Source organism: Oryzias latipes, chromosome 12 (genome assembly GCF_053564925.1).
Source record: "Oryzias latipes strain Hd-rR chromosome 12, Olatipes_Hd-rR_3.1".
NCBI classification, from domain to species: Eukaryota; Metazoa; Chordata; class Actinopteri; order Beloniformes; family Adrianichthyidae; genus Oryzias; species Oryzias latipes.
This window is the reverse complement of record NC_136248.1, coordinates 28,726,769-28,738,972: the sequence shown is the minus strand read 5'-3', so window position 1 is coordinate 28,738,972 and position 12,204 is coordinate 28,726,769. Positions and strand designations below refer to the sequence as shown.

General features: G+C 41.8%; 1 protein-coding gene across 22 annotated transcripts in view; it reads right to left on the bottom strand.

Annotated features, from left to right (window-relative positions):
- Nucleotides 1-12,204, bottom strand: part of mast4 (microtubule associated serine/threonine kinase family member 4) — a 133,289-nt gene that overhangs the window by 33,169 nt on the left and 87,916 nt on the right. For 2 of the 22 annotated variants that reach the window (XM_078956001.1, XM_078956002.1), the window contains exon 1: nt 5,888-6,272. The exons of the other annotated variants lie outside the window; for them this stretch is intronic. In XM_078956001.1, coding sequence (XP_078812127.1) covers nt 5,888-6,144 — 257 coding nt within the window. In that variant the 5' untranslated portion in view covers nt 6,145-6,272. Of the gene's footprint in view, nt 1-5,887; nt 6,273-12,204 lie in introns of those variants that run through there. 22 annotated transcript variants of the gene reach the window in all.

Genomic DNA, 12,204 nt, shown 5'->3' with positions numbered 1-12,204 from the left:
TTCATTGGGTGATTTAGTTAGTTTTTGCTTTCAACAATGCAAGTTTAAGATGCAAAAATGTTGACATGAATGTTCAGGAAAAATAGTACCTAATTGACCAACTGACTCAAATTTGATACGCACATTTTAAACATGTTTTAGAAAAGAATTAACACATTTTGCATTCGACAAATAGTCATTTGAAAAATGAACAATAGATGAGTTAGTCTCACCATAAAGTTTAGAAAATATTTTCCCGCCAAAAGTGTTAAAAGATTTCATGGAAGCAGCCATTTTGAAATAAGCGCTTCTACTGCCCCTAGTGGAATGCTGATGAACTACAGAGCAGAAAACTTCGTCAATTATAGTTTTTTGATGGTGAACCACAGTGTTTTGTGTGCAGAATAAATTAATAAGACACACTTTTTAGACACACAGAACAAAAGACCCCAAAAGGCAGGTTTGAATTGTTGATGCATAAAAACCTGGGAGAAAAACGACAGGTGAGTCGGTAGCTTCAGAAATCTTAAATATGAACTCACTAATGACCAGGAATCAACATTTTATTAAAAAACAGATTGATTTAAAAACGTTTATTATAGTTTAGGTTTATCCTGTATTTTGTATAATTTCTCTTACCTGTTTTATATTCTAATGTGTAGTTTCTATTGCCTAAAATCTTTTTTTTTCTTCAACGACCTCTAACCTGCCTGCCGACTGCAGATGAAAACCAGCCTATGGCTATAATCGGCCATATATGCATTTCTTTTTGACTAATGGGATGTCCCTTTCTTAATAAAGAAGTGCTCAAAAAGAAGCGTTCAAAGAAAATCACAGCACTTCAGGTCTTCATGGACTTCTTTAAGTTCCCTGCTTCTTATTATGGGATGAACCGTGGGGAAGACAGGCCAAAGCAGAGATTATCTGTTTTTCTGTTGTTGCCAGGAATCAAAGATATGAAATAATCTTCTGGATTTACAAAGTAGAATTTGATGAGGAGTCAGCGAAGCCTTTAATATGCCAAAATGAAGAAGTTTTCTCTGAACAAAGGCGGAGGGTCTGAGACATTTCCCGTCTCCCACGAACAAGTCTTTAACATCTTTGTCCAACAGACTCGGCTCCAACAATAAACAACTAAAAAGTGCCTCTGAGAAAACGGAAAGAAAGGAAAAGAAATCTGGGAATACGTGAAACGGCGAATATTGAAACATGAATAAGACAGGGAATACTGCATACAGGACAGTGACAAAATATAAATCTATCCATCTTTATGTATCGTCATCCTTCCATCGATCACTCCATCTCCATTCATACATCCATCTCCTTCCAAACATCTTTCTATATCCATCTATCTGCATCCCTCCATTTATCCATCTATATCCATCCATTGTACATTTTGCCACACCTCTGAATTAGTCAGGACAAAATCAAAATTCCCATCGGCTGTTGGATCAGAAGAAGCTGCATAGATGAGCAAACATTTTCTAAATCCCCCTTCTGTTGACCAGAAAAACAACATTCAAAAGGTCACAAAAAAAAGCAATCTAAAAGCAATTTTACATTTCGAGATTCTCTGATCATGTTTGAAGCACAAATTGATGCTTTTTCACAAACTTTTTTTCTGTCAGCTTGACACAAACCCTCCATAAGAATCAGGCTTTTCCTGAAAGACGCAGGAGCTCTAATGTACATTTTTTGTTGTCAGGTCCTCTATATTCCTCTACATTTCTTTTTTGAGGATGATTTGGCCAGATCCTGTCTGTCCTGGAGCCCCTTATGCCTCCATTAACCCTCGTGCCATCCTATGACTCCACCCTTACAATGACGTGTTCTTCCTACCATGACAAAGGTGGATAAAGGTGGAAAGATTTCATGTAATCCATGGACACCAGTGAAGATCACAAATCATTGAAGAAAAAAGGTTCAGCGCACTGTCTAGTGGGTCTAGATGACCCAACTCCCAATGTTAACAGGCCTTGGATAGCACAAGGGTTAATGAACTGACTGAAAGAATTCTGTCCTTTGACCAATTTGTACATTTATTCCCAACTAAATTTAGTTGTGGATAACCTATGAAGCCAAATAACAACAAACTCAAGTCTTATTTTTGTGGTTTGCCACCTTTTAGAACACATTGAAATACATTGATGCTTTTATGACTGCAGGTCACTTTGATGTACGAGTCACTGACTCAAAAAAAGCCATTTGTTTTCTCACAAAAGGTCATGAATATGTATTTTGTTGTAAGTTTGGGGTTTGTAGTTTAAGATCAGAGGCTGCCGATAGTTAGAAGAGCTTTAAAAAAATACGTCAAGGTCACAGATTCAAATGAGCGACGTGGCGTTACGTAACCTCCTTTGAGGTCTGAACCAATTCTAGCTGCAGTTAAAGACTTTTTTTTAAAACATTCCTTAAATGGCATCTTTGGAGTTCAGGTCAGAGAGTGAAACTATTTTTATGATGATCAGAAACAGTCACTGAAGGATGAAGGTGGAGCACACAGCTCCTCAGATCAGGAGAAGCTTAATCTGCTGCCGCTCCTTCAAATGATCAGATTCAAGCGGATCTCTGCAGTGATGCTGGAGGTTCTCGTGCCTCTGAGCTCCGCTGCAGAGCTGCTCCCAGAGGTGAAACTCCAGACCATCAAAGTCACATCGATGACAGGCTATTAAACCCTCCAAAAGGACATCACAGTGAACAGTTCAAAGCTCATCTCTGCTTCTCTACTGCAGCCTGAAACAGATGTTCTGTAGCACACTGATCCGGTCAAAAGAAGGAACTTTTCTGCAAAAATTCTGAGTTGACGAATTTTGACACCAGGCACAGCGGCATCACACCGGCTGATGGGAAGCATCAGTTTAGAGCCGAACGACACTAAACAGCAGGTTATTCACTGCGTCCCATCCGTCAACCTTTGCAGGTGCGGCAGCATCCACCCGTCCACAGAACCGTTTATTGGGGTGTTTCTCACGTTTTGTTTGGAAGCACAGTAGTGAGGTTGGACACTGATGTTGGTTGAGCAGGTCTGGTTGCAGGGCAGTATATACATGTAGACAGCTTTTATACCTTCTGGCGGCCGGTGGCACTTGATATGGACGGAGGCGTTTAAACATCGTCCGATAAGAGTTGTCACTTGACTGACGTCCTTCATCAACATCCATGACCACGCCGAAAATTTTTCCACAAAAAAAACTCGTATGACGGCAGCTAATCTTGATGCTCGCGTGGTGGCACTAGTCTATATATCTACATGTGACCGTATCATTAAGTGTTATATAAAATGAATATTATCTTATACAAAGTAGAGCTTGAGCGGACTCACCAAAATACTAAAACAAATAAATGGTTTTATCCGTTAGAAAAGCCATTGTCACAAGACTGTGATGGCGTGAGTGATGCACCAGCACTCAAGAGGTCCAACATGATCCTCCTGAATGTTGTTGTGACAGAAATCCTAGTCACGCTCGTTTAGCCAGGACCTGACTTGAGCAATCGGTAGGAAGGATACGTGCTGCGGAGCATTTATCACTACGGAGCGAATAATATCTGCCGCGCAGGTGCTCCGTCAAAGCGGATCACATTTAATGGGATCTATTTTTAACGCCCTCACTGTGGATTGCTGCCACGACCACGGTCCAATCTCCACGCCTCACCTCCTCGCCTCGCGTCACGTTCAGAGCGCGCGGCTTACGGGGGACTCAAAGGGCCGCATTAGCGTTTAGGAAGGAAAGAGCGTGCAGCCACAGGCTGTGATGTCATGCAGGTCACTTTTTCCCCCAGTTTTTTTATCCCTGCGTGATGCTGAGGCGCCTCTGCAGACACAAGGAGAACACAATGGTGTGAAGCTCCTAGGAGGGAGATAAAGACGCCCCGGGAGGAGATGATAGGGGGAAAGTAGGCCAGTGTTTACACTTTAGATCGCTGGAACAAATTCATGTGGCTTGACTGCTACATGCAAAAAAATAAAATAAAAAATACCTCCAACCAGCCAGTTTCTTTCACACAAACCACTTTCAACAGCAACTAAAAATACTTTCAAAGGGTGACAGTTACTTTATTTCAGAGATCGGCCATCATTTTATTTTTAACCGCATCTTCAAAGCACAAAAGGAATCTCAATCTGTCAATTTCTCAGACGTCGGCTCATTCGGCAAGGAGCTAAAATAGACGAAACGCTTCGCCTCCAGGCGCTTTGAATCCAGATGAATCCCTGGGGTCTGATCCTGACCAGTGTCAACAACAAGCCACCATCAATCGTCTTTACCGGAGCGAGCTGCGGCGCCACGTCACAGCTGTCAGGTGAGCTGGCAGAGGATTGCCGCGGGGCGCCGACGACTCCGAGGCAGGCGGGTGACACGACGAAAGGACAAGAGCTGGCTTCTGCTAAAACAAAGAAATGCCTCCCTGCAACCGCGCAGCTACATGGAGCAGCTACGCCTCCTAGCCAATTAGAACACGAGGACAGGTTGACTTAATACTCTTCTGTTCGAGCCTCCTTCAAAGTGATGGTTTCTTTATGTTCTAGCTTACAGTCTAAGAGGGTGTTGTCGTCAAGTTTGATGACAGAAACGTATTGTTTTACTAAATTGGGTGAATTTTAACCACAGAGAACCCACAAGGTCATGACATCACAGAAGGAGAAACCTTCAAAACAATGAATAGGGCCAAAATCTCTAATGTGGTTTTAAAAAAAAATACCAAACAGAACAAAAACATACACGTCAGGATAACCAAAGGGACTTTTAGAGTTATTATGGGATGGACACAGGACCTACAGCTTGGCTGCCATACTGCGGCAAAATGGGAAATTTGACAATTTTTACATTTTTATACAGAAAAAAGAAGAAAAAAAAAATGTTGTGCAAGCAATCTTTACAAAATTTCACACACAAGCCGCCAGCTAAATGTACAACTACAAGCACAGTTCCGTTGACCTTTGACCTCGGGAAGTGGCTGCCAGGTTGAATTTTCCTGAACAAAAAAAATTCCCTTTAGCCCAGTCTACAAATTTTTGACCTATCGCTCGAGCATCTCGGGAAAGATCCTCAAAGAAACACATACTGGCTTTAGAAGTGTGTAGATTTTGAACTGAGTTCCTGTGGCGAGCTCGCTGAAGTGGTGTTCGCCTGATGTTCGCACATTTTCTACCGGCACAATGTGAAAATTCAACACATGAATCATTGGCTCAAGCTGAGCTAGACAATACGACATTTGATATAAACATATAAGGAATGTAGACAGCCAAAAAAATAAAATGGTTGCTACGGAGATAAAACTAACAGAAAAGCCGCCATCTTCGAAGAAAAAGTGTTTTTTTTCCCCATGAACCTGTCACCAGGGTGGGAGGGAAATAGGGGGAAGAGCCCGAAAGGGTTGGTCAGAAGGGCGTCATTCTTTTGCATTTTTTATGTTTTGGCTGCCGTTAATTGCTGCTTCCCGAAATGAACAAACAAACCCAAAAAAATGTCAAATTAACTTTTAAATCTGAGAAGAAATTGGCTCTTGGGTTCTGCAGGGTTAAAAGGATTTACAGAAACAGCAGCCACTTCCTCAAAAAGAAAGTTCCGATGAATATTTCTGCACAAAACCAGCCTGCACTTCCTGATAAGCTGCTCTGCACTGTTACAAAAAATAGGTCAGGGATTAAAACGACATATCTTTAAAGAAATTTTAACCATGACAGGAGCTTTATTAAGCCATAAAACGGACGGCAGGAGCTTAACAAGACGACAAAAACCAAAACACTGTTTAGAGCTTCCTCTGAAGGAGAAAACATGTAGAAACCTTCGTCCTTTCTGTGTCCTTTTAGTGGAGAACAGCTAAAAGAATGCTACTTGGATCACAGAGGAAAAACTCAAACATCTTCAAACACCATCTAAAGGGTTCTAACCAATTGGAGCTGCGGTACCTTTTGGAGCGGCGCAGACGGGCTCCACTGAAGTAATGCGGGACGTTAAAGTTGGACAGAGTTGTCCACGGACTACAGTCTGACATGGTGTCCACGTCATGGCACAGAGGCAGGTGTAGAGGGAGCTTGTGAGGTCCGGATGAGAAGCGTCGGATGTGGGGATTCAGCAGGTTGTGACCTCCGGAGCAGTCCTGACAGATGCCGCGCTGGGGTTCCAACTTCCTCTGCGCAGCTGCATCTGCAGCCAGCTGCGGCATAGACAACACAGAGGCAGGGAGGACACGCCGTCCTCCTCCGTCCTGGAATTCAGCAGCTAATCCGGACGGAATCCTGAAAGGCGCAGACGCTCAAATCCAGATCCGCCGTGCGGACACGACACGCAACCCCGGCCGACATTCCCGTCTCACTGCCACCGTGTCCTGGATCCAAAACACCCGTCCTGCTTTCAACATATCATGTAGCCGGCATCTACCACTTCACATCTACTGAAGGGGGGGGGGCTTGTGAAAGTGAGGGGCTCTGCATCATCAGCAGACGCTGCTGGGAGTTCACCGCTTTCACCAACTGGCATCTGTCCAGAGCCCCGCTTGGCCGGTGGATTTACAGGGACGCATCTGAAACGGAAACGTTCCGCTTTTCCATGGATTCCTCTGCTCCTGCATTAGTTCCACCCCGCAGCGACAGGCTTACCTCATTCATGGAAACCAAAGCACCTTTGATCCGTGACTCATTTTCTCTTTGACTTTACAAGCAGATAAGCGACTGAAAAGATTATAGACAAAAAGAATCTGTCTGAGTTAAAGTTTACTCACCTGTATTCAAAAAGAGCCAGTCGGCTTTCATTTTCCTGACCTCATATCTGTATTTATACATGTTTAGTGATAGATCTAGATTGTAAACACTTTTTTTTATTGAAAGCACGTCTTCAGGCTCAAGTTACTAAAAACTAAGCAATTCTCTGAAAGGAAAAATCTCATTGGTAAAATATAAATAACAAACACATTTGTTTTTCACAAACTTCAAACACCTCAGAGGTTTCAAAGCGATGTCGTGACATCCAAAAATCTAAAAACCAAATTAAAATTCCAAGATTTGCCAAACTTGAGTGAAAAAAAAAAGAAATATTTGCAGGAATGGCGTTAAAGGTTAAATTCATACTGACAGGAAGACCAAAGAAATATTTCTGTGTGTGCAGCAACTTCTACTAAAATATTCTGATTAATGTTTAACGTTTGTGTTTTGGTCTGCTCGATCCAAGCGAAAGTGAAAATGCTGTTTTTAAAGACACAAGATGAGGTTATGGTATGAAAAACTAAATAAATAATTTAATTTTTTTATCAATGACTACATTAATGATTTGCACACTAAACTGTTTTCTGATAAACTGACCCAAAAAAAAAAGTTTAAAAGCAACATTATGCAGATCAATATTACAATTCCATGATTTTACGTTACTGTAAGATTTTTTTCAATCATAAAAACTACATTTGATAAACTAATTTGACAAAAAAAAGGGCCCTCTGCTCATGGGTAAAAAAAATAAATAGGTAAACATTAGAAAATGTGTCTCTTTTCAAAACAAGTGTTTGGTGGGGCTTTTGGCTCAGAGCAATGCTGGCCCCACTTTCTGACTGTTTCTATCAAGACCGCTTACAGCCCCCCTCACAACCGCAACAGCGTATTTTCTACATCACAAATGTTCCCTCTTTTTTTGTCTGCCCCCTGATTCACAACAATTTGAATAAAGAAACACTTGGAAATGCAATTTTAAGCTTAATTTCCAAGAGAAAAAAAATCTACAACATTATGTGAAAAACTCCATTTTCAATGGAGTGGGTCTTTGAGGAACTGATATGCTGATCAAATTGGAATTGGTTTATTTCTAGCAATCAAAACAAAAAGAGCTAGAGAAGACAAACAAAAGATTTATTCCTATATCAAATTGATCCACTGTCAAAACTAATCAATCAATAAGCTCAAATTGTTCATCATAGCTGTAGATTTATTTGCGGTTCATGTTTATTCTTTCCAGTTAATTATTAGGAGGACCTCATCGCTGCCTGATGCCTCCGTCTCGTTAAAATAACAGTACAGGTGAGTAATAAGGTGGCTCGAAAACGAAGAGCTTCACGGAGGACGGCAGCAGTCAGACTGACAGGCTGCTGCTGATAGGTCTAATCAAGCGCTCTGCCTGGAAGGGATTCAAAAGGATGAGCACTGGTGCATTTTGTTTCCCACTCCTCCATTTAGGTTTTCTTTTTTTTTTGGTGAGGTACAGTACAATCAGAGGTCATTTGTGTGAACAGAAACATCCTCTCAGGGCGGCTCTGTCGGTCTCCCAGCAGGCCGATGTGACAGCCTTCACTCTAATTATGGCGCTGCTCTGTTTCTGTGCTCCACATACGAGGCGACAGCTCACACTGGTTCAAAGTCAAACCTGCAGAAAGCAGCATGAATGGGGAGGTCACCGCCTGCAACGTGTGACGTTACAGCACGTCAGATCCTGACATCCCTACAGATTTTCTGGCTGGAACAACACAAAATGCAAACACTAAAAATATGCCAAAGATTTCTAACATGACAGTAAATTTAAAAAGAAGCTATTTTCATTCAAACGGAAAATTCAATCCCATCATTTATAAAAACCATGAGTTTGTTGGCTATATTTTTGTGGCAATTTCATGACTCCAGCAGTGACTTCCACACATAAAGCTGAAGAAAAAACAAACTTACACTGCAACATACAAAAATCTGACAAGAGGCTGAAAAATGTGACCACTGCCTGCAGTTCTATTACCATTTAATCATAAATGGGAAAATTGATGAGCACTAAATGACAAACAGCTGCTCTTTGAACCTTTCTTGAACAGTTGTCTCTGCATGTTGGTGGTATTACCTGTGCGTCTCAAACAAAAAAGATAATGCAAAAATGTTTTTTCTTAATTAAAAAATGTGACATGACCTGAATAAAAAAATTGGTTTCTGACAACAGGTGACATGTTTAAATAAAAGCGATTTTGGGAAATGGTGGTTGGTGATTTTACAGAGGCGCTGTGCAACAAATAATTCAACTTTTGATGATGCTGCATGACGCTGTGGGACCTCTTGTGGCGCCCGCTGGTACGTGTCCAGGGTAAATGGTAAATGGCGTATACTTATATAGCGCTTTCTACCTTTTATCGAAGGCCCGAAGCACTTTACAGTCACAGTCCCATTCACCCATGTACACACACATTCACACACTGATGGCGGCTCCAGTTCCTACCAAGAAGTGCATCGCCATCGCCATCTACAAACTGGCTACCTGTACAGAGTTGTTGGTCATATGACTCATTAAAAAGGTTTTTCCAATGCAGCTGTCAATTTTCAAGCCCAAAAACGTTCAATAAATGGGAAATCGTCGTGTTTCCACGAATATGTTATCGCAAATCCAATTGGTGACATGGAGCAAAGCAAGCGAATGAGGTGTTTCCTGCAGAACAAACTGAACCCATTTCTGCAACAAATGCAGATTCAGCAGCTGCTGCTCCTCAAAAAGCCACTGCTGCAGGACTTCAGCCTGAATGTCCTTCAGCTGCATGCAATGCAGAGATTTAGAAAAACAAAAAACACAAGCTTTAGAAGCAGCAGTGTTGTCAAACAGCCACTGACTCATCCTCAATGAATCTCACAGTATTTTTTTAATGATGTAAGATAATATTCAGCAAATTGCTTTAGTTCCTCTGTTTATCGACAGAAACGACAATAATCAAGGCTCTGAGCAAGAATTTCTTGCAAAAACCTCCCAGCAGAAGCATCCCTGCATGGAGCTGAGTCACTAAGCCGGCCCACTCGTCTCTATGAAAGCCAGGGGGGGGGGGGGGGGGGCAGAGGTGACGTGAGTGGGTGTTTCCCGCCTTTCATTGATACGGACAGCTTTCCACCGCAATTGTTTTGAATGAGCTGGAGGGAAACAAGCCTCTGTGAGCGAGAGTCTGCATGAGAATCAGACGGGATAACCCCAACAGAACCCTGAATCCAGAACGAGAACAATGTTCACAGACACTTAACTCTTCTATGGCTTTTCCGTAACCAAATCCTGGATTTCCCAAGACCAAAACTGAAGCGATTCAAATGGGAATATTGCTGTAGTGTCTCTAAATCACAGGCACACTTCGATACACCTCGTCATGTTTTTTCCTCGACATAAACACGGTTATCGTTACTGTTACAACAGATAAACCATCCGGCTCATCCTCATCACAGAGAGCAAGGCAAACGAGAACATGAAAGAGCTTAAAGAATAGAAAAAGCATTTCTCAAAACAAAGTATCGATGCTGGATCATATGGTGGCCCTGAAGCCCAAATCGCACCAGCGCAACAACATTTTAAAGATCACAAAGACAATAAAAAAGCAAATCCACAAACCGAAAATTACCATATCAATGGCGAGCAGTTAACATCACTCAGTGAGGGTCCTTAGGCAAGACCCTTAACGCTACCGCCTCCCGAGCGCAGTTCAGCTGCAGCTCACCGCTCCCCCAGGGGATGGGTCAAATGCGGAGAAGAATTTTCCCATTTAGGGATAAATAAAGTTTCCGGGGAAAAAAAAAAAAAAAGGTGGGCACTATGGGGCATCACTGATGGATGATGATCCACACCGAGGGTGTGACACTATCAGCATATAATATTCATGCTGGACAAGCAGGGAGGGGCTTCTTCTTTTTTTCTTTTTTTAATGTTTACTAGCGCATGTGCGTCATCTAGAGCAGTGTTTTTCACCCTTTTTTGAGCCACGGCACACTTTAACCTTGACAAAAATCCCGCGGCACACCAGCATCCCCAAAAAAAAAAAAAAGCAGAAACTCAGTCTGTTTTGATCTACAGCGCCCCCCCCCCCCCCCCCCCCCGGCAATCTGACGTGCATTTTTGTGATAATTGTGGCAGAAAAAGCAGGAAGTTGTAGATGTTTTTTCTAAAGATGTAATAAAAGTTAAGTTACATACAAACTGTATGTTCGTTGTGGTTTCAATCCGTGTAACAAGGACGACTCATTGTACGCTAAGGCGCTGTCCCTTTAAGACAATGCATCATGGGAGATGTAGTGTGAATACGGCGAGAAAACGGCAGAAAGACTTGCGTCTCTGAGTTTCATGGTTTTGTTCACTTGTTCCACGGTCTGATACCGGATTCTGTGGAAAGCTACACCGCTAAAGACGAGCTTTAGCTGGTGTTTTTGTTGGAAATGAGTGAGTTATGAGCTAAATTGGAACAAGGAAGTTTAGACTTTAAACACTTCTGATTGGTCAGACTGATGACATGTGATTAAGCCTTCAAGAATGATTGGTGGAGTCGTGGAGACAGTAAAAGCTGCGGGACATTTCAGAAAACAGTTATAGCTGCAGCTAAATCGCGGTGCCGTCATTCTTATCAAAATGTCTTTAATAGAATTAAATAAACACAAAGAAATAAGTATTTTATGATCTTTTATATTCCTAACTACTCAGTGTTTTATCAGGACCTGTTTGGATGAACAAAGAGCTGATTTCCTGGAGATGGTTAATGTTTTAGATCAGTTAATGAGGGCAATTTTCCACGGCACACTGGTTGAAAAACACTGATCTAGAGTCTCGGTGTAATACAACCTAGCGGTGTAAATCTAACTCTAGGCCTTTTTTATCTCCCAGCTCTAGTCCGATAAATGCAAGATTTGGCCGGACACAAACGCAATTGTTAATGTCTCCTCCACGATCAATTTTTAAAACGGTTCCATGAATTAAAAAGGGACATCATCACAATCAGAGTCCCTGATTGGTCACAGTTCTAACTTTCAACGTGCAGTCCATTTCAAAGGGTGGAAGTTATGAAGGCGGAAGCCCGAATGGTCCTTTAACCAGAAGTGGGTTCCTGAGGGCGGCGTGAGCGGAGCTTTAAAGCTACATTTCCCCGCGTGTTCAAAGCGTTTTAGAATCCATGTTATGAGCTGAAAGTGCCATGCACTGAAGTGATGAACACTTCTTTATGGTCATGTAGAATACCATTGCACTTTTTTTTGCAATTTCAATTCTAACGTTGCATTATTTTAACTTTGAATGTTTTCTGCATCTGAAATAATACACACGATATTTCAGACTTTTCCAAAACTGCACAGAAGATGTTTTTTAGGACCTACTTTTCGATTTCACGGTTTTTCCTGATGGTACGACTCCTGAGTAACGCATTTCTTTACAGAACAGCTTTAAATCTATAGCAGCAAATTTAGCCAAATTTAACAAAAGCTCCATTAGGCTTTTTCACACCAACGTTTCTTATTGGAAGACAAAAAAAAAATGATATG